The following is a 24,011-nucleotide window of genomic DNA, read 5'->3' on the forward strand; positions in this document are numbered from 1 at the left end:
AGCACCTACCTAGCAGAGGCCAGCTGTGGTGCCAGGTGCTGGGGAGGCAGGCACAGAGACAACCAGCTGAAATCTGGAGCAGGATGCTGTTTGTGAACCAAGCAGTGCTCCTCACAGGAGAGGGGAAGCACACGCAAACTGCATGCCATGAGCGACCAAGGCACTCGTGAGAGATGCAGGCAGTTCGCTGTAGTTGAAGAGCTGGGTGCGTGAGGTGGGATTACAGACGAGCTTGGAACAAGAGGCACGATCCCTACCGGCCTCGAAAGCAATGACAGCAAATTGGAACCTTCTACAGAAACAGTGGTCTTTACCATTTTGGGGAAAATGGGGAGTTTTGGTAATGTTCACATGTAAGAGACTCCCATGGGCATACACAGGTTTGTTTTACAAGATCAATTGCTCCTCCTCCAAATACGGAAAAATAAAGAAAATACCACTCACTATAAATGGAGACTTTTTTTCCTAGACTCCTTTGAGGGGGGCGGAACGGACAGGAAGCAAGGGGCATGGTAGTATTCATGAAAGCACAACAGCTCATAAGAGCAGCAGCTGTTGACAACACATCAGTAACAGTCCCTCAAAGCTGCTTCGCAAATAAGATGGACTTGGCAGGATGAAGTTATAACTCCACTCCCCCATCTCGCTTCAAGAAAATATTAGAATACAAGAAGCTGAGACAGATGTTATTGGAGGGATAATCCTGAATCTGTTCTTCTTGATTAAAAGAAAAAAAAAAAATCAAATCACTGGCAAACTTAGATTTTAAATATTATCCAAGTCACAAATGGCTGTCACATAGCAAAGTGGCATGACATCACAGTTGAGAAATGCTGCAGTAATATACAGCAGAACTCTTGAAGACTTTTACATACAGGAATGACAAAATCAGATTTATGTTTTAGATCAATCTGGTAGCAAGAGAGTAAAAACTGAAGAGAAAGCAGTTTAAGACTAGAGGCTAAAGGACTAATTGTAACCAGTCTAAAGATGACTCCTAAGTTACTAGCTGAGGTGACAAAGGGGACATTTCTACCATTCACTAGGATCTGGGAAAAGAAGCAGATATGGAAGACACGGAGGGAGTTCTGCGGAGCGATCCCTCTTCGGAGATGACCGCTGGATGGCTGGGGATGTGGGCACGCAGCTGATCTGGTTCACATACACGAAGCTACTTCCTTCGACTGAGATGAAAAAGTAAGCAAGATGAATGACTTATTAAACGCCGTTCATTACTTTCACCAACAAATGTTGATTGTACTGTGTGCCAGGCACTGAGGGTACCGCACTAACTGAAACATGTAAGGTCTGAGTCAGCACACAGCTTATAAGCTAATGCAGGGGTCTGATAAAGAGAATTTATCTTCTGCTGGGAAGCCTAGAGCTCATCCACCAGTGTCCGTTCACAACAGCGTGCCAAACAAACACGGTACTTTTCTATGCCACCAAGCCGAGAAGACGGGTGCGCTGGGGCAGCGGCTGAGAGCATGGGTTGTGGAGTTGACCGCCTGGCCCGCCACTTCCCAACTCTGGGCCTTGGGCCAGTTACTTACCTCTTTAAGCCTCACTCTTCTCCCTCTGTAAATGAGGAAGATGACGGTCTCTGCCTCGCAAAGTTGGTGAAATAAATATGACCAAGTAACTGCTTATTAGCAATGCATATGAAATATACTAATTAATGCTCAACAAATCTTAATTTTAATCCACATATTTATGAAAAGCTTATAGTCTTGGACATAATGCAAAATAAGACAACTGAGTGTTAAAATAACCCAGAAATAAGGCAAAGTGGATACTAACTGGGTTACAAAGTTTTTATTTCTATATATGTTGAATAGATAGATTGATATAGAGAGAAAGGCAAAGCGGGAGGGAAGGGTGAGAGAGGAAGATGTATTTTTTTCCCCCTGATAGTAAAGTAAAATACAAATTTAATAAAAGAATATTTGCATAATAGACAGTGGGTACCACTGCATGTAATAGCTTTAGCTACTGTTTTTCAAGACTTTAGCAACTGTTGCAAATTATTATTTTATTAGATTTCTACTATAGTTTGTTCAATATATGCTTGATCGAGATCTGTAGGCAAAATAAGAGATATGGGAGAATTCAAACTTTCTCAGGAAAAAGATATCCTTAAAAAGAGCCAAAATATCAGGTGCTGCTATTAGCCAACGTACCTGCGGAAAAGGAAAACTCAACTGTGAGGTCTGTCTAGGCCCAAAGCCAGGGCTGTGAAATTCCCCGGATGGTTAAAATAGTTGTCCTACAAATACCTAGAAAGCTGGGCTTAAATTTCTACTAGGCAGCGGTTTGTGAACTATGTGGGCCAAATCTGGCCTGCCACCTGTTTTTTGTGTAGCCCACAAGCAAAGAATGGTTCTTACATTTCAATGGTTTAAAAGAAAAATGTTTCATGATATGTGAAAATTATATAAAATTTAAATTTCAGCATCCATAAACTTTATTGGAACACAGCCACACTTCTTTATGTATCACCTATAGCTGGTTTCATCCTACAAAAGCAGGGCAGAATAGTTGTGTAACGGGAATTGTAAGCCCACACTAATCGCACGCAGGCTTGGTTTTTCTGACGTAGCTTTTTACTCTGATCCAAGCAGGCTTTACCGAATATAACAGTATTATAATTCACTTACTTCTGCCCTGGCCCTTCCACCTTTGTATGCCTACTCCCTTGGTGTTCTGATTTATTTTCCTGGATACCATGGGGAATAAAACCTGTTCTAGGAGAAATTGTAAAGTTAAGCTTAACTGTATGAATGTTAATATTAATCTCTTACGGAATGTTCAAAATAAGCATAATAAGCACAACTAAATTGTGTAGGCAGGCCTTGACAACTGGAAAGCAAATGCACTGTAAAACTCTTCCTCCAGCTGGAAGAACTGAACACCATGTCTCACTGCTGTGTCGAGCATTTCATTAAATTATTGTCTCACGAGTCCACTACAGGGAGACCAACAAAACTGCCATAGAAATGGAGATGAGATGACAGTAGGGATTGTAACTGTGATGGTTGTGGTTTAATTCTAGTCTTATGATTGTCACTATTGTAATTCTTTTCCCTTTTTGTCCTTATTATCTCACTCTCATATTTTAAGTACGTAAATATGCCTTGTTAAGTAATATCTAACTTGTAGATAAACAGTTTACTTGACTGAGAACTCTAGAAACAGACTTCAAAGGGAGCTAATAGTCCCCAGGCTGCTTGGGGCCCAAAGACTGACCGCCACATCCTCCCCGATCTCCGCTTGACCAGCTCCAGGTTGCTTATCAGAGGAGGGTTCATCAGGCTGACTGGTACCCTGAAAGAGGAGCACCCCCACTCCCTCCTCATTAACTCTTGTTTTACGTGCCTCCCCTCCAGGCGGTTGAGAAACAAACCAAGCCCAGAGATAAGTTAGACGGCCTTGGCCATCTGTGCTCCTCCAGGATACATCCCCCCACGCACCCCGCTGCCTCCTCCAGGATACAGCCCTCTTCCTCGGGCTTTACTCCCTTATCCCTTGCCCACTCCTCTCCCTATAATAATCTCTGCCTTCAATGAAGCAGCAGGACAGCCTTTGTGACAGAAGTCGCTGTCCTCTGAGGATGCTGGCTCTTAAATAAACCTGCTTTCCTTCTACCAAACTCTGGTCTCCCGAGTTACTGGCTTATGGGTGGCAGGCAGTTGAACCTGAGTTCAGTAACAGTTATGACAGAGACATGGCCTGCACAGCCTAAAATATTTACTCTTTAGATCTTGATAGAAAAAGTTTGCCTTTGACTGTATTACGGAAAAGCATCACTCTGAATTCTGACCTTGGAAGACAGGATGATGTCGGTTGTGGAAGCACTGGCCCTACAACAGTCTCTTCATTCAGAGGCACTTAAGTCTTCCAAGGTCCATTTAAATTAATCCCAAGAAGCCAGAATATGTATCTTGTTTAAAACAGGCAGCATTTACACTGAATGCTTGTCTTAAATTGGTCACACCACACCTTTCTATTTCGATGTGAACTTCCTTTATTCAGGCCAAGCAGGAAAGGGGAGATAGTTGATTCATGAATCTCTATGATTAACTGAAATAACTATTTGGGCACCGGAGAATAGAATTATCACAAACAGAAAGTCTGGGCTTATCTTTAAGACATCTAGAATAACTGTTTTTAAACTTTCACCCTAGTATTCACCATAGATGAATACTTCCACCTATAATAAATATATGTGAGTAAACACATACATACATATAACTGTATATTTGATTCTAAGGTACACCTGATTTTAAGCTGTCCCTTATAATAGACAGCATCAACAAAATAATGGTGCTGTTTACAACCGATGGCATCTTGTATCCAAAGAATCCAACACAACAGGAGCTGGGGAGAACACAAACAAACTTAGCGGAGTGGTTCCAGCAAGAACTCCTCCTCCCACCTATAAGGAATCATTTCCAAAGAGAAATGAGATGGATGAGTTTATTTTCAATTCACTGCAAAACTACTATACATTGTCCTCATTTGATATTATAGAAGTCATTATTTCTCTCAATTCTCAGCAGAGAAACGACTCGAATTCTTTTATAGAGTATACTTCTAGAATTCACACTTCAAATCTTTCCAACTGGGTAAAAAATTCTCACTAGTGAGATATTTGGGCAGAGAATGCTAAAATAATATAGCAGCCCAAATGGAAAGTTAAAAAGGATTCTGAGCACTTAAATATCTAGTATTGAAATAAATATATCTGAAATAACTATCTAAATATATATAGCTATAAATCAAAATGAATGTATCTTTTAAAACCTATATTTTTATCTAAAATAAAAATATCTAATGTAACTACTGAAGAAATAGGAAGAATGAACTGTGAGCTGTCACCACAGTAACCCTAACCAGAGGCATCCCAGCTGCTTCCCTTCCACATCCCCCAAACCTGAATGTGCTACGCCACCTACTGTGCGTAACTCCTTAACGATTCTACACTGTTCATTCCAGAGGTGGAGCCTGGGCTGGAAGGACTGCTCAGAACCCAGATCTCAGATTCCCACACACCTAGTTCCTCCTTCCCCACACACCTCCCTCCCTCGCTCCTTCCATTACACGGATGGAAAGGGAGAAACACTTCCTGCTTTGATTTCTGGCATCCAACAAATCAATCACTTAATATTCTATCATGATCTAATCCATGTCTACAAGCTTCATTTTTTTTTCATAGCTGTAACCGAAATGTAAACTTCCATATTCTGTTTTTTAAAACATGTCTTTCTTCTGCTTGTTATATTGCTCATAATAATTTTTGTATCAATAAAGACATTTTATCATGTGGATATAACCTTATTTAACCAAACCAGTCCCCAATTATTAGCAATGAGATTGGATACTTTTGCTATTAAAAACGATGCTAAAGAATACTTTTTTTTTTATTTCTTAAGGTATATTACCAGAAACCTTTCTCAGAATGTTAAAAAATAAAATAAAATTCAATGTTTCATTTGTCTCTGGAGTAAAAATTAATACAGACTCTATTTTGGACATTGTGATAAATAAGAAGTCGAGTTCTGTAAGTTTTTTTAAAGTAAAGCAATGAAAACAGAGGGTGATTTTATCCTCAATTCACTGCAACACTACCATAAATTGTTCTCACTTGCTATGATAGGATGACAGTTAAGCAATTGATTAATATACCCTTATCCAGGTTCACAACAAAAACTAGGTTCATTGGAAATGCTCTTCCAGAATTTTTAGGTTTCAAATATCTACGTGTTGATTTGACAGCTCCAGGTGCTCTCCAGATGAAATAACTGGAAAGTTGTATGGGTCAGAGATAATTTCCAGCAGATTAGGATATTTTTTTGAATGCTGTATTTTATTGACAGGAGGAAGAAAAGCTGAGTTAATGTCACATACTGTCACCTGAACAGTGAAACCTACATTAAAGCAGGGGAAAAGCTTTCAGGAAATCTCAGGGGGCACCCAACCCAATCTCACTCACAATACTTTTCAATTAGAACCAACAGAGAAGAATACCTGAAGCCATGGCACCTATGAAGATATCAGAAACGTGTGGGGTTGAGTTGTTTTGTATGTGAGGTATATTTAGTGTACATTAATCTGAAATGCCCGGGGCTGAATAAAACCTTAAGAGCCAGTCTACTAACAAGCCTTTCAGGGAAAAGCCCTCCTCACACCATGTCAGAGTTAGAACTTTTCTGAAGAATGTGCAAAGTGATGACTATGCATTCATCTCGGTAACCGTCTAGTTTCTCAGGCATGACAGAACTTCTGAAGTCTAACTAAAAATCTCTAACTAAATCGTCAGTTTAGTTCATTCCCTCCCTTTTGATCTCTCTACAGTGGGCGGAAAAAATAAACAGAACTCAAGTTACCTAGTTAAAAATTTGTTTCTAACCATAGTCAACCTATTCCTAGGAAGTAATGAATAACCTGACTTTTTAAAGCAACAGAAGGAAAAACAGTTAAATTTTTATGTACAATATTTGAAAGTCATTGAGAATATTACTAAATTCCACCCTATACCACCCCCAAACCCTCTTAGTCAACTGAGAATTTGTTTTGTGGCTTTTTGACAGTCCAAGGTCAGCCTTAATCAATCCCAGGTCCTTTGGAGAGAATCCACTGGGAAATGGCTGCTGGAGAGATAATCTGGCCTTCCCAGGCCACTGACTTCTTCTTAATTGTGTTTTTCAAGTGGTCAGACTCAAAAGAAGACTCCACACAGCAAAATACTCCTTGAAGTCAAAATAAGCCTGTATGTGTTCACCAGGATTAGCACCACAAAATATCCTAATCTGCTAGAAATTATCTCTGACCCATACAACTTTCCAGTTATTTCATCTAGAGAGCATATGAAGCCGTCAAATCAACACATAGCTATTTGAAACCTAAAAGTTCTGGAAGAACATTTCAAATAAACCTAGTTTTTGTTGTGAATCTGCATAAGAGTATATTAACCAATTGCTTAATTGTAATCCTCCTATCATAGCACATACAATATGACATGGCATAACAGACTGCATGAAGTTTTAAAATGTCCTATTATCCCTAGTTAGAAATTTTCCCACATTAACCAAGATTATGATTCATTTATCTGAAATCGTAATTTCAGACATTATTTTCACCAAATATTAATCACACTGCTTTTAAAGTGCCCCAATTCCAAAAGAATTGGGTTTTCTACTATTGGATTTAACAAAATATTGGGCTGGGGTCCCCCACCCCCGGGCTGCGGACTGGTACCAGTCTGGGCCACACAGCAGGAGGTGAGCAGCAGGCCAGTGTAGCAGCTTCATCTGTATTTGCAGCCACTCCCCAGAACTAGCATCACCGCCTCAGCTCCACCTCAGGTCAGGCTTTAGATTCTCATAGCAGCACCAGTCCCTGGTGCCATAAGAGGTTGGGGACCGCTGATAGTGGGTACTGCTATGGCTCACATCTTCACTGGTATTATCAAAACAAGACTGCACATATTAAAATTGTTTTTAAAAGCTCAATTTGCATAAATGTTAATGTGAAATGTTTCTATAATGTACATGTTTAGTATTTTAATACATAGTTCCTCTTAGGACAAAATTTTGATGGAGCTAGGGTAGAGACTATGGTATGAGTAATACGAATGTGAATTCTACAATGGTGTTCTAAAAGGAAGGTATCCGACTGTGTGCTGTGCTCACTCAAAGAAGCATCTTGGGATATTTTAAATTTTCAAGGAAAACATAGCAATATCTGTTAGATACTAGACTAGCTACTACTCTTATCTGGACCTGACTGCTTAATGAAATGAACAATTATGTATTTCTTTTGGCCTAAGGGCGCCATGGAAAAAATACCAAGACCCAAGGCATTAAGAACTAACAGAGTTTGGGACCTTTATGTCTTAAGTGTTTTGTTCAAAGGTTTTTGCTTTGATTTGACAGGAGAAATGGAGGAGATATTAACCCAGGGAATGATTTCCAATATCTAATAACTCTCGTCTATCCTCCCTGAGTAATATTTGGGAAAGTATATGCCTGGCTGATGATATATGTACTGTTTGAAAGAAGGAAAAACAAGCACATTTATTTTCTACCAGTGAGAGTCCCAGTATCTTTCCACAGAGGTCACCCTGAGACTATTCAGCCTGGGAGAAAAGCCATCTGGTCTAATATCTGATAGGAAGTGAAAGACACAACATGTTATTATGTCCGTGTAGATTCCAAAAAAAGACTTGGACAAAAGATAAACACACATTATTACACACTGTAAGGATCTTAATATAGCTTTGGAGACCAGGGACAATGACAGAACTGGGTCACTCCGACCTCCATTTAGAGTCTCAGAGTGTGGCTTCAGTATATATTTTTTTTTTTTTTTTAAGTTAGAATGCTAACACTAACTCCTTTAGTTTTAGTTAAAACAATTTTTAAAAATGCAGAGCCCTGCTTAAAAAAAAAAATCTGTTCTCCAACCCTAGAAATCCAGATTATGGTCCCACCAAAAGAGAGCTGGGCTCCTTGGAGAAATGGCTGATCCTAGGTCTGGGATAGGCAATGTACAAAATGAGCCTAGAACACGTTGCCATACCAGACAGCACAGTAGCTATCGAAGACTACTGGGTGCCAGCTTGAAGAGGCTCCGGCTGGCTAAGGGTGGGATGATTTGAATATTAATAAGGCTATTAACTACAAGGTGCTATCTTTTTAGAGAAAGCATTTATTTTTCTCCTTTGAAAGTCTGAAAATAGGTATAGAATAATAGTTAAGTTTTACTTAAGCTTACTGATAAAATTTGTTAAAATAGTTGTACTTTTCAGGTGGACCTCCCCAGCTCTTCTAATAGGCCTCTTTTCATGAGTTTATTTATTATTTAAAAACAAAAACAAAAAACACCTCACTGGTTGACACTAGAGAATGATGGACCTACTTGTCACTCTGAAATCTGATACATAAAGAGAATAAAACCAAGTATATTTATCCATGTCACAAACGCTACTGGATAAATAGTACAGGAGGGAAAGCTTCTCCTTATAGGAATTTCCCAGCTAATAAATGAAAAAGGAATGATCGAATGTCACCATATTGTAACCCCCAGAGAATCAATGAATCTATGCATTAGGTAGCAAGGGTTGCAAACATCTCGGAAAAACAGATTCAACCAGATGTTATCTGCCTCCTGGTAGAAGAACAAATGATCAACTATGAAGTAATCTCGGAAAAAAAAAAAAAAGGAATATGAATATTAGAAGACTCTAGATCTGATTTACTAGAAATACAGAGGACTACATTATAGGTATACAATTAGAAAAATCTAGTCTGGCACATACTTGTTTCTTTAACAAAAAATTTTAGAAATTTAAAATACATACTGACCTACGGATCCTGTTTCAAATAAACTGCTAGAAAAATCATGATATTTTTGAGACAACTGGAAATCTGAGCACTTACTGCATGTTTTACAATATTAAGGAATTATTTTATGTATAATAAAAACACTTTAAAATAACCACAATACCATTATATTTAAAAGCTGAGACTTCAGGTGGTGATCTAGCCCTATATTTTGGAATAAACTATCAATGCAACTGAGTTATGAGAAACGATAAATCTTCCTTTCCCAGGAATACCAATCTTTAAAAAAATTAAAAGGCTCCCTGGGAACTTTGAGAAACTAGTAACATTATCAGCAGCAACTCAGTTTCCTTATCTTAAAAATGGCAAGCTGATAAAGAATGACTGCTTCGATAATGACCAACAACCACCATCAAGCAATTCCTCAGCATCTTATGTCAACACACTAGGAAATAAGCATAGTTGGCACTAGTTTATGGTCCCAAATCCTAGTTACCACAAACTACTGCCAAATTGGAAGCCTTTCTAAAGAATAGAGGCCTGTACTTGGAAAAGCTAGGGATGTCCCTCCCGTTAAAAAGCACAATGTATTCTGAGATTTCTTTTTTAAGAAAACAAGATAACTAAATACTCAGTAACCCAGAAGGAAAAAATTCTTTAAGCCAGTAATTTTATCAAAATTACAATAATTTTGAATAGTTAAAAGAAATGTTAGTTAAAAGTTAAAAGTCAGTACATTTCTTTAAAGAGATGTACTGACCCAGGAGAAATTCTTAAAAGAATTTAGTAGAACACGTATTACTGTAATCTGTGCATAGTATTCTGCAGACCTCAAAAAGAGTCTGCTAAGCATCTGGGTATGCTGAGTTTTGTGCATCTGATCATGGCAGAGCTTGTTCTTTTTATTTTTACTTTCATTTTTATTTTTATTATGGTGACACTGGTTAACAAAATCCAGTAAGTTTCAGGTGTACAATTCAACAGTAAGGCATACATATAAATTGTATTGTGTGTTCACCGCCCACAGTTAGATTTCTTTGTCACCACATATTTGACCTCTTTAACCCCACCTACTTCCCCCTCCCTTCTGGTGACCATTAGTCAGTCTATTGTCCATGTCCATGAGTCACAGAGTCTCTTCTTAAACCACGGCTCATAGACATTTGAGTCAACTAAACAAATGTCTGGCGAGTACTTAGGAAAGCTATTCATGTATAACATGCTTTCTCTCAGAAATTCCATTGAGTTCTCAGTAATACCAGCTGGTATCTGTATATTTAATATAAAGTATAAAATTGTTTTATTTCCATTTATATACAAAGAAGTAAAGGCAAAAACAGGTTAAATTATTTCAGTAAGGTCACAGAGTGAGCATGTCACCAGAACTTATAAAACAAAGCAAAATATGAAACTCTGTTCTGGTTTAGACTTGACATACCACTTATATTTACCCTGCATTTGTCCTGTCCATTCTATCCCCTCCTATTTTATCCAGTTTGAACCATCCACATGTTCCTATCATCCATCACCATCCTTTTTGTTAGTCACTCCTTGAACCTATACAGAGAACTGCATCAGGCACTGCGCTGAATGCAAAGGTGATGGACACACAGGGAGGTTAATACCTAGAGGACTTACACTTTCATCTTACCACGAGCCAAGTAGTTTAAAATAATTTATATAAAGTACAGATGATTCCCAGGACTCTTCCAGTGAAGACATGTTTTCCAAAATCATATTTGATAGGTTAAAAATTTTAAGTATAAACAACTAGTAGCAGAACACAGATCATCTAAATTTTTTACTCAGGTTTTCACATAAGGGCATATTTAAAGACATAGTAACCTCTGCCATTCTTATTTCTTTACCTATATCACATTTCTAAGTTTAATTTCAGATGTCAAGTGAGATAGTATAGTCGTAGTGAGATAGTATGGTTATACTATGCCGAATTGATATCTAGAATTATATACAATGGTTTCATAATTCAGGTTTAAGATACATAAATATGGAGAAGGTACATATATTACCTACCTGTAATATTTTTTAAAATAAACCAGAAGTTGAGCCATCTGGATTTTAACATACTTTAAGGAAAATGAAACATATTTTATTCAACTATGAATCTTCAGATTACGGGATTTCAGCTGTGGTATGTTTCGACCACAGTTAAAAGGTAGCAAACACTAGAAACACAGAAGCCCTCACATCGTGGATGGGAGAGACCTCCACAGTAACTGACATCACACCTACCGTCGTGTCATTGCTGGTAACATAAACCAGGACGTCGGACGAGTTCCTGCCATTGATGTATCGGTAGCAGTTCCAAACACAGCTAATCAAGTAACCCTGAAAGTGAGTGGTGATTATTAGAGCTTTAAATTTCTAACCTCGGACAATGTCAAACATCATCTTACATTAAAGCCATTGCAAAACTTTGATTTACATAAATTATAAATGCACATATTGACTCCACTAAACCAAAAGTCTTTAAAAATCACAAATTTTGGATACAGTAACTTTCTGGCAAAGGGTGCTACTCTAACCTTATTCTGTCCCACCACCACCTTCTGGGAGGGGAAGGACTGAGAGCAGGAGAAATTTCTAAGAAAAAGTAGCTGGAAGGAACAATCGCCAAAAACACTTACTGCCCCAAGATTCACAGAACAAGTCACCCATTTCTCACCATATTTAACTCAGGGTCTTTGGGATTTTTATTGTATATGATTATTTATAATTTTGTTATCAAGTCAATTTTTTTAAGAAAGGTTTACAGAATATAAGTTTGCTAAATAGTCAATAAAATTCGCTTTAAAACATTTCCATTTTCATAATGAAATATCCAAAAAAGATAAATTAATGTCCAGAATAAAGACACGCTAGAAACAAAGCCTGAGTTCACAGAAGATATCTGAACTAGGAACACTTTGCACTTTCGTGTCAATCATCTGCTGTTGGATCAGAAGTAAATAGTTTAAAAATCCCTTTTTAGCTTTAAAATTCTTTGATTAAAAGAAGTCTAAAGATGTGGAGAAACTGGAACCCTCATATATTGCTGGTGGGAATTTAAAATGGTGCAGCTGCTTTGTAAAACAGTTTGGCGGTTCCTCAAAAGGTTAAACAGAGTTACCGTATGACCCAGCAATTCCACTCCTAGATATATGTCTGAGAGAAATGAAAACATTTCCACATAAAAACTTGTACGCAAATGTTCATAGCAGCATTATTCTTAACAGACAAAAAGTGGAAGCAATCCAAATTGGCATCAACTGATGAATGGATAGATAAAACGTGATAAAATGGAACATTACTCAGAAATAAAAAGGAAATTCTGATATATGCTACACAGGACATGAATGAACCTTGAAAATATTAGTCTAAGTGAAAGAAGCCAGGACCACATGTTGTATGACTCTATTTATAGGAAATATCCAGAATAGGCAAATCTATACACACAAAAAGTAGGTTAGAGGTTGCTAGGGGTAAAGGTTGGGGTAAGGGTAAATGGCACATGATACAAAGGTTCTGGAATCACAAAGATGTGATCACACAACTCTGAATATACTACAAACCACTGAATTCTATACTTTCAATGGGTGAATATTATATCAAATTATATCTCAGTGAAGTTGTTCTATAAAAAAAGACATTTAAGGACATTTAACAGAAGAGTAACAAAATATCTGTAGTATTATACTCAGAATGCTGTCTTAAGCTGCATTTGTACTTGGTGGTGATCACTTCTTACATTTAAATTTTCTGTGGTGATAAGATGACAATGTATAATGCTATTTTTAAAATTGTTTCCTGAACTGCAATAATTTGAAACCATGAACAATGAGACAGAGAGAGATGGAAAGGGCATATTTCTTGAATAATGTAAACAACATATTCAATTCACTCAAATCTTAGGTTTACCCAATGTTATTCTTTACTGAAAAAAAGCCCCAGCCTTTTTGAGAATTCCAATGCAAATGGAAAAGGAATGTATGCACATATTACTTATGTGTTACGAAACATGAGCCACTCATTATTTTAGCAGTAAACAGGAGATTCTTTAAAACAAGAACTTTCTGATGGGAAGCCTCTAAAATGACAGCTCTGTAACAGAGAGGTTAGGCAGCCGAGGGGAAGTGCCTGGTGTTGGGCCTCATAAGCCCGCAGTAGGCATTCACTTACTAAACTCTCCAGTAGGAGAGAAACCTCTGGCCTACTGTCTCTAAAAACCCACTAACTTATTTCAGAGACTTTATTTCTTATTTCACATTTCTGTAACCTGAAACAGAGAATTAAATGTTTAGTGTATTTCCCAAATAAACTTGCACTGACAAATTACATCCATCATCGACTTGCAGAGCTCGGTATTAAGAATGCCCCTTCTACTTTCTTGGGACAGAGCGAAACTGACCCGTGTCCTGGTTTGGGCTCCTAGGGAACTGGTGTGCTGATAACTCCACTGACGAGTAATAGCGAATTTAGATTGTGAGAGCCAGTAATTGGGGAAACCGATGCGTGAAACCACAGCACATTTACCCGTATTTGTTTAAATAAATGATTACTGAGTCTCTATGTTTGAGGCATCAGCTTAGTGCTACGAAGAATAAAAAAATGAAGGCACAGTCTATGTTTTCAAAGAAATGCAATCTAGTTAAGGAGATAAATATGTAAATAAATAAATATTAAAATGAGTACACGTCTCCCACAGGTTGGAAATAGTGCTGTGAACAACTTGTATGATGTCTTTTCGTTATGATAATAGTGTTTTGAAATTTATAAAAATACCACAGGGCAGGGATTTTTCTGATTTACGATACAGCCCAGTGCCTAGAACACAGCCTGGCACAAAGGAGGTTTACCCCTAATAAATATTTACTGAATAAATGAATGAATGATGCATCTTCCCATACATCAGCTCACTTAAACCTTACAATCACCCTACAGAATGTTTTCTTAACTATTACTGCTATTTAGTAAATGAAGAAACCGAAGCTCTAGTCACAGCTAACAACAGCAGTGACAGAAGTTAAGTCTAGGTCCTCTGACTCAAAATCTCAAGTAAGCATTTCCAATACAAATGGAAACACCTACAAAATTAAAATGCCTTTTTAAAGAGCACTGGGAGGTTCCAGCTTCTGAGCTTTTGGGAATGGCAGAGACTAGCTTCATCAGATGAACCTTCTTGGAGGTAAAAATGATAAAATCTGGAACACACACACACACAATCTGAAGGCAAGGGTGAGGCACCCCGAACAGGCAGAAGCTACCCTTGAAAGACAAAGTGTAATGAGTGAGATTTGAGAGTTCGTGGCCTTGTGTCAGGGGTCCTGCCAATACTACATGCAGCTTGGGTGGTCTGGAGTGACAAAGGACAATATTTGAGGTTGACTGAGTGATCGGAAAGTGGGTGGTGGGGTAGCATGAGCTGCAGAAGTGGTAAGCCTCAACATTGGTGTATAAAATTTGCCCAAATCCTTGACCACTAAAACTACACATGCAATATCAAAATACTCAGTGTGTTTTATAGGGAAAAATGTAGATCCAAATGATTTTCAATAAATCATTTTCTCCCTACCCATTTTCTTCGTATTGCCTATTTAAAATAATCTTCTCCTTAAATGCAGCTTCCTCAAGCTTACTGAGGGTTGATTCTGGAAAAATTAGGTAATTTTATGCCTTCCCCCCCAAATATATATATACAATGGAAGATATTAAGAATTAAAAGTTCAAGTCCAATAATGATTTGCAAATTTTCTTATTAGAACACAGGTATGAATTATAATGATGCTTTTATTATTAGGTTTACAAAGATGAAAGCCTTCAAATTACACATACCCTCTCATTTAGAAAAGTGTATCTTGAGGAAAAAATGCATAAGCATATGAAAGATATATTTAAACATATTCATTGCAGCAATATTAATGACTGAAAAAGTAGAAACTGTCCCAATGTCCAACAATAAGTAATTTATTAAATAATGATAAATTCATATAATAGATTGAATGATGTTCAGAATATACTGCATTTTAAAAACAAATTACAAACATTATAATGAATGTTGCAGCATATAATACATACTACGTAATGCATAATATTATATTAACTTATTCTCATCCTAATACCTAATAGATTTTGGAATAACCCTTGACTGTCCTGTGGAAGTCTGATTAGTGTTTATCACTCACATAGGTAAGAGAAAGGCAGAATTGTTAGAAAGTCAAAAGCAGTTCAGATATCTAAAGGAAGATAGTGAGCTGACTGAAGCTTGCTTACTTCTTTGGCATACATGAATATGTTTAATAACATTTAGGCAATAAGTAAAATCTTCATTCTTACCTTGAAAGTCAAGATAATGCTGATAAACAGAAGAATAATAAGGACCAGACAGGTAGGATTCACTGACATGATATCATCTTTGTGGGGAAAATTAGGAGGCTGCAAAAGACAAGTGTCTCATTAGCAAATCTCATTAATCACTCAGGATTATATTCCTAAGGCATTAATCAGATGTGCTTATCAGAGAACAATTAGTTAAAGCAGACAGTTATTAAAGACCACTACGAAATTTCTAGCCCACCTCTACTAATTAAAAGGCATAACGGTGGGATGAGAAGAGGCTATCTGTTCGTATTTCAGGCAATAACTCTCGAAAAGAAAAATCAGAGGAAGGTTCATGAATGAGTGAGACCTGAAAACATAATTTAGTCCTCCTACTATCCAAAAGTCAGAAGTCAGTCCTTACATATCTCTGATATTTGTATTTTCTGCAAATTCTGGACCACTCTAAAAGGCTTGTACAAGGGACAGAAACCTATTAAAATAGTGTCTTCTTTATATAGAGCATTTTTGTTGGTGCTATTTCTCCTCAAAGAGCATAATCTTTTAGACTAGTAGGAATTCACAGTACTTAAAAAAATAGTCAAGTCCTATCATCTGACCATATTGATTAACTATCGGATCAAAGGAGACTTTTTTAGGAAGATCAGAATCTGCTACTGTGGTTAGTGGGAGGGGCAGAACTTCACCATGGGACCTGCGCAGCACTGAAGGAAGCCCCACATTTAACTGGTGTAGAGAAGTGTGCAGGAGGGCAGCCCAGTGTGCACTGTCACCTTTTATCTCTTCTTCATCAGCCAGAACAAGTGATGAAGAAGAGATACTACGTGCTTGAATTCCACATTAGCAGTATTCTGAGACACAACAAAGAAGTTCCAAATGCTAAGGAAGAATACAGAGAAAACTCATGACACGTGCTTGACTCCTCCCCAGGGTGAAAACATCACCCAGTGATTTTCCGTCTCCTTTCACTTTGGGCAAAATACCTAAGAAATAAAATCTAAGTCGTTCTTTGTGACCAGCTCATGAAACTAGTGCCTTCCCTTGGAGCCTGGAAGGGTTTTTGAGTACTGATCTTAAAGGGTAAGAATACATGAAATCATATTGTTTCTGTGACTAATTAAAAAACAGGGAATTAACGTGGAAGTATGTGATCCTTTCCACAAAGATCTTTATATCTTTTCCCCCAGAAAATTGAAGGTGGTTTCTATGCCCAGTTAAGACTCATAAAAACACTTCCACAATTTATTTGAACTGCATTTTATAAGACTCCACACAAACAAAAAAGGCATTAGAATTAAGTGGATGCTCTCTCACAGCTGTCTCAGTCTCTCTAGACTCATTATATTTCAACTTGTCAACAAGAATCAGTGGAATTTGAACATTCCTTCTCTTACTGTCTCTTAGGCACTGTGATAATCTGTAGGCCTCACTCTTTCAGCCCAGACTGATCTTTAAGTAGAACATATGAAAGATGCTCACTTGTATTATTTGGTTTGTAATTACAAATAAAAGCAGATGGTGATTTTTAAAAAAATGTTATTAAATTACTGTCAATATCACCAATATTATCATTTTACTACTAGTGGCTCTAAAGCAAATGACTACAGAGTAACTGAACAATGTGGGGTATAAAAGAAAATCTAGGTAGCATTCTCAGTGTTCCAAAGGCTTGCCTGCATATTGGGCTCAATGCGCCTTCTAAATCTCTGCACTATATAGGCTATAGCACAATATACTATTCAGATAGTCACGAGGCTGCCATATGGCTTGTCTTAGTATCTCCTTCATCAACACAACCCCTTTCCAGGCCCCTCACACGACAGGCTATGTTGAGATCGGGTTTCCTCCACACTTCCAAGGTTGATTTTAGGACCCCAGCACCAGAGCATCGATACAGAGTAAAAACACAGAGGATTTTGTACAACCTGCTCGTCACATATAAACCCCTTCATGCACAAAACTTGGCTGTACCACAAGGGATAATGTAAAAAATTAACACATGGGAAATATGCAAAAATTTTCTTGACACAATGTTCTTCCAAAAAATGGACTTGTTCTCTAAAACAAAGAGAAGTTATTACTAACAAGAACGACATCCACAATAACAGCTGAGATACTTTTAAGGAGCTAAACACTAGAGACTGTTCATTCTGTCTGCTGAGCACCAGTTACATGATCTGGGCCGATGCCACAAGATCACAAACTTCTGTTGCCACATCTCCTCTCCTTCCACCCCTCTGTTTCCCACTGAATCTCTTGGCCTCCACATCAAATCCCCAGTCTTGTCTCTCTCACCCCAGAAAGTCCCTGCTCATTCCCCTATGTTCAGACACTATTAAAATCTCCAAAGAGTGAACATTCCCTCCATTTGGAACATTCTAGGATTTTGAAGAAACTGAATTTTAAGACACATTTATAGTTTAAAAATTGAAAAATATAAAGACACGGAGGTATTCTAATCTCACACGTTCTACAAACTTCTTAATACCCAGTCATCAATATTTACACACACAGTCACAAAGGACATTTAACAGAAAACTAATCCCAAAAAGATGCTTGGGGAAGAAAGGGTTCTACGGTCAAATAAGTTTGGGATGCAGTATACAGTAGAGTTCTACTTTTCCCATACAACACAGAGGCAAAAAGCTATCCTTTGCTGATAACTGAGCAAACTGCATTGTACAAAAACAAGACAATTAACAACTAGATTATAAGTTAGGTAAGTGCTTCTAATACCATCATCACAGCTACCAACTTATCTCATGAGGTTATGTTTTTCCAGAAAAGCACTCTAACAAACTAAAAATCTTATCTTCAAGATAACATTCAAAAATCTTTAATCACTAACTCAGATACAAGTTAAAAATCCACAGATTAATATGCGTCATGTCCACCTGAACACCCCTCAATCCCTCACTTTACCAGCTTCCCCCGAGAAGAGAAGCAGCATTGGGACAACCACATACCAGCTGCCGTATGTATTCCTGAATGGAGTTCGGGTAAACAAGCACAGTGACTGCAACCAAGGTGTTGAGAGCAAAATCAAAGATCTGGTAACAGAAGAATGGGATGATCCAGGCAGCATGTTGCTAAACATAAGAGAAGATACGGTGTTAATGCTAATAGGTTCAATATTACAAAACACAACTTTTTCTTTTTTTTAATTCAGAGAAATCTTTTCTTAATCTGTAGGGAAATGGAGGAATAGCAATTAAACCAGGTCATGATGGCAACTGGTAAGCCAAACAGAAGGAGGCAACAAACGAGCCTCAGTGAACATGTCTGAGAAGTAACACTGGTTTTCCTAGTACCACGTAATAGCACTGAGATTTAAACTTCCAAAGGTTCTTACAGAAAACTGAGAATGATTACATCTTATTCCTTGTAGGTAGCTGCACAGATTACACATGACAGAGACTGAGGAAGAGGCTCAACTTATTTCAAAGCCGCTTACCTTGTATGCTCCATAAGTAGCCATTGCACATATCAGGATCATGAGAAGAGAAATTGCAATAGCAATGCACATGTCTGCCAAAGGTTAAAAAAAAAAAAAATCAGTAATAGATCCACTGTTTAAACATTTTTTTAGTCTCTCCTCAAAGGCATTTTGTTTATAAAGCAATTATAAGCGAGAACTTTATACTAAGCAAACTACAAGAGTTCCTTTGGAATTTGAGAAGGTGATAGTTAATGAAGGTAAAGTCCTCAAAAGATGTTCTTCCTAAATCATACAAATGCCTATAGATAAGAGATTGATTTACATGTAAGTTTATTTCAAAAATGGGAAAGAGATATCGGTTACACATACATAAAGTTTGGTCTTCTGGTCCACTGAATTATATAGACACACACACACACACACACACACATATATGTATGTATTTATATAGTATTTTTTTTAACATATAGGTGTCTAACTTGTATTTTATAAACTCACATGTGTCTTATGCCCCTATTAACACCCTCCAGTGACTTCCCATCTCTTTTATTAGAAAGGCTCAGTTTCTTATCATGGCCTTTATGTCTGTTTATTCTACGGCAAGCCTATTCCTCCAATCTCAACTTACCTCATCCCATACTTTTTTGTTCACTATAATCCAGCCATATCATTTGGGTCATTAACACAGCCAGATTATCTCACTTTAGGGCAGTTCCCATTGAACAGAAGAAATGTCACTCGTCTTTTCACATGATGAGCTCTGCCCTTTTAACCATTCAGGTCTCTGTTCAATGTCAACACCTCTGAGATATGCTCCCTCCTGGGCACTTTCACATTAGTATCGTATTTTCTTTCTGGCACACATCACTATTATCTTACTCATATTTGTTGCGTGCCGTCTGTCTCCCTCCGCTAGAGGAAACTTCCTGAGAGAAAGGACTTTCTGTATCATGTTCACGACTACAACCCCAAGAGTGAGGGGACAGATGTCCAGTATAGTCACCACTAGCCCTATGTGGACATTGACCTTTTGAATGGAAGTCAATCTGAATTGAGATGTGCTTTAAGATTAAAACATGCTCCAGATTTCAAGGCCCTAGTACAAAAAAAGAACGTAAAATAATTTTTATACTAATTACATGCTGAAATAATATTTTGCATATACTGAGTTAAATAAAATATATTATTAAAGTTAATCTCACCTGTATTTTTACTCTTTTAAATGCAGTTACTAAAAAATTTTAATACATATGCGCTATTATTAATTTTCTATTGACCAGCGCTGACCTAGAACAATACCTATGTCATAAGAGGCACTAACTGAACACTTAGTACCTACTAAAGAGGCCATGTTACCACATGTTTAGGAGATCCTGATTAGCAGTACGGTATGACTGGTTTTACGACTAGGTTTCTAAAGGTAGTGAGTGGGGTTATCACTAGCTAGTCTTCCTAACTCTGAGGTAGATGGATTGTTCCCACAGAACAGATTATGAAACTAGGGCTCAGAGATTATGCGACTTGTTGAGAGCATGTACATCAAAAGACTGAATTATGACTAATCCTGCTCTTATGATTTCAGCCTCTGGCTCTTTCTACTACACTGTGCTGCTTCTACTCATGTTTTGAATACTGACCATGAACCAACCTGGGCTGCCGCTCCCTCCAGATTATTTCTCCAAAGAAAAGCATTCTAGTTTTAGAACCATCCTCTGTGTGTCCTCAGCTTCAAGGATGAGAGCACATTGTAAGTAAGAGGTTTACAAACAGAAAGCACAGGGTGAAAGTACACTCTAGGACAGAAATGCAGATATGTCAACGAAGACCATTTGCCATCTTAAAAAAATGAAGGTTCTTCAAATTCATCTATAGAGTCAGTGTAATAAACTTATAACAATGCTGATGATTTTTATTAAAGGAGTAAAAATTTGATTCTCAAAAAAGAAAAATAAATGAAGGTTATAACAGCCTCAGAGGATGATTCATACTAGCTGGTATGTAAAAGATCATGACTTCTTCCAGGATACATATATATTTTATAGTTTATTTTATAATTTCAATGCTAGATTAACTTATCTTTTTCCTCTCGTGAAGGAAGAGGTACCTACAAAAAAATTTCATGTATGCCTCATAGTATGGCCAATGGAGGGAATAAACTGAATTGCATTTTAAATGCTTTAAGTGCAAAGGGGAAGCCTCTGTTTATACACCTATAGACATACACATACATGCATCCTAGTACTGTTATCTGCATGCGAAGCAATGGGGGTCTTAGTCTCGTTTGTTTTTTCTTCCTGCGTAAAGCTGTGACCACAGTGGAATGTACGTTGTCAACGTTTGTTCTTCTCCATCTATAAGTAAGTGTGTTTCTTTTTCCCTCAGTGAACTAGGCACTGTTATTTCATTTAAACCTTTAACAACCTTAAGACTTAGGTACTATTATTAGATCCCCATTTTAGAAAAGAAAAAGATGAGTAAGAGGCAAGTAACTTGCCCAAGATTGCCTAGCTAGTAAGTGGTGAATGAGACAGTCTACCTAAGAAGTCTAACCCCAGAGTCAGTATACTGCCTAGCTGTGAAGGAAGTGGATCAAATGCAATAGTGACGGACAAAATGCTGGGAAAATCCTATGGCCTCTGTCAAAGGAGCTGGACGTCAATAACCACTTATTATGTGCAAAGCATATAGCAATCTCTGAAAATTAAACTCAGACAGAAGTTTATTATTTTCTTCTTTGTCTACTTTGATGGTTTTCAAATTTTGTACAAGCATATTTTATAATGAAAAAAATTAATTTTATGGAAACCAGACCTCATAGGCTATTCTTTTTTTTTTAAGGCGAGGCACCCCTTAGTTGACCTTACAGATTGCAAGGACCTTGTCAACTTACTATCTCTTATTTTTTCTTTTCTACACCTACAGCACCTGGTCTTCCTAGGTGGTGTCCCGTCCAAGTACTGTCCAGGCCCGATCCTGCTTAACTTCCGAGATCAGATGGGATTGGGCTTGTTCAGGGTGGCATGGCTGTAGACTTTATAGGCTATTCTTTGACTACCTCATAGATCTTAAAAGACACAGATAAACAAGCAAGCAAACTCAAGGCTTTATTCCAAAAATACAAATATTAATGTAATGTGTATTAATATAAAATATTGATATAACAAAAATAATAATCTTAATGAGAACTGCAGGTCTTATTCTGGGGGGGAGGGGGAAACACTCCAGAATTAAATCTCACATAATCATGAAAAAATTTTAAATTTCTACATTTTTCAAAGAATATAAAACTCAGAGAAATTTAAAAGGTACAAATAAAAATGAAAATCATAAAGTATTCTGTCTGCACTCAAAATGAGATACTATTTATCATAAAAATGTTAATTTGAGATGAGGAAAGTTTCAAAATTCTATTCCTATAAATGATTTACCAACCACTCCGAAAAGACTGAATATATCACAGTGAAATGGCTTAGGTAGAACCAAAGTGTAAATCAAATGGAAACACAGTAGATAGTATAAAACAGGGTAATAACATTCTATCTCCTGGCACATCAATTCATTTGAAATAATGCGTAGCATACCATGGTAATTATGACAGTTACTTCGAGGAATTAAAAGTCATTCCTTTTAATTATGTCATAGGCAAAGGAGGAAATGGTTCTAACAGCAATACAGGGATTTTTACAATCGGTAATAGCACTGGTCAGTGACAGGAATATTTTTTACTCATTCTTTGTATAGTAGCTCCACAAACTCAAAGTCAGAGCGCACTGACGTCACGTTGTTTCCTAAATTAAATTCCTGCCTTAATAATGTAGTTCTATTTTGAAAAGGATCTTAAGAAAAGCTATATCACAGGCCACAAAAGGCATAATTAGAAAATGTTTCCTAATAGTCAGTTAATCATTGAAATAAAATAGGCATATAAAGAAATTCCCTGAAATGCCTCTGGAGAAATAATCTATTTCTAATTCTACTTCCCCTTCTATTTCTTGGATTTGTTTCCTTTCCATAAAACTTGTAGCTAGCTAGCTAACTACCTGATTTATGTTCCCACATCCTACTCGCCTAGTCATAAGTCATTCTTACGTTTCAATTTTCTGTAATTTTTGGAAACATTTCTGGCACTGTACTTCATGAAAACAAACAGTACTTGGAGTATATTCTCACCATTAAGACTAGAGGAGTACAATTTTCAGCTGAATTCACAGCAATAGTATGAACTACTCAGAGCAAAATACAGAGCCCTCGAACCCCACAGGGGCAAACAGAAAACCCAGGTTCAAGTCCCTACTCCTGGGCCTCACGCTCTCAGGTTGAAAGCTTAGGAAAGAATAAGAAATAAGGCAGACTTCATTCCCCTAAAACAGATGGTGGGTTCTAATATACTTTCTGCATGTGTGCAGTGATTGTTCACAACTTTTTACTGAAGTATATTCATACAGAAGAGTTTTTTGTAACTTGCTAATTTATAACTTTATTCTTAAATTTTACTGAAGTATATTCATACAGAAGAGTTTTTTGTAACTTGCTAATTTATAACTTTATTCTTAAACTCAAAATTTATTTCACAAATATTCAATAGATTCATGTAACACAGGATAAACATTGTGGCATTGCAAAGATTAACAGGATATAATCTTTGTTCTCAGATGCTTAGCATCTACTAGGAAGAGAGTGAAAAATTCAACAGGAGATAACAGATGAAGAGCTAAGGGAATTCAGAGGGGGCAATATTAATTTTCGGCCAAGAGGAACAATAAATAATTTATCAGAGGACATGGTTATTAAGGCTGGGTCTTACTTTCCCTCATAAAATGTTTTCGTTGAGATATACTTGACATGCCAGAAAATTCACCCTTTAAAAAAGTATACAATTCACTGGTTTCTTT

General features: G+C 37.2%; 1 protein-coding gene and 1 pseudogene across 1 annotated transcript in view; both read right to left on the minus strand.

The window, feature by feature from the left end:
- LAPTM4B (lysosomal protein transmembrane 4 beta) overlaps nt 1–24,011 on the minus strand; it is a 66,002-nt gene that overhangs the window by 8,242 nt on the left and 33,749 nt on the right. The window contains exons 3-6 of the mRNA XM_039853943.1: nt 19,135–19,208; nt 18,647–18,769; nt 15,678–15,776; nt 11,598–11,693 (exon numbers count right to left, since the gene is read on the minus strand). Coding sequence (XP_039709877.1) covers nt 11,598–11,693; nt 15,678–15,776; nt 18,647–18,769; nt 19,135–19,208 — 392 coding nt within the window. The remainder of the gene's footprint in view (nt 1–11,597; nt 11,694–15,677; nt 15,777–18,646; nt 18,770–19,134; nt 19,209–24,011) is intronic.
- LOC120595735 (uncharacterized) lies at nt 22,033–22,151 on the minus strand (annotated as a pseudogene).

Source organism: Pteropus medius, unplaced genomic scaffold (genome assembly GCF_902729225.1).
Source record: "Pteropus medius unplaced genomic scaffold, Ma_sr-lr_union100, whole genome shotgun sequence".
Classification (NCBI taxonomy): domain Eukaryota; kingdom Metazoa; phylum Chordata; class Mammalia; order Chiroptera; family Pteropodidae; genus Pteropus; species Pteropus medius.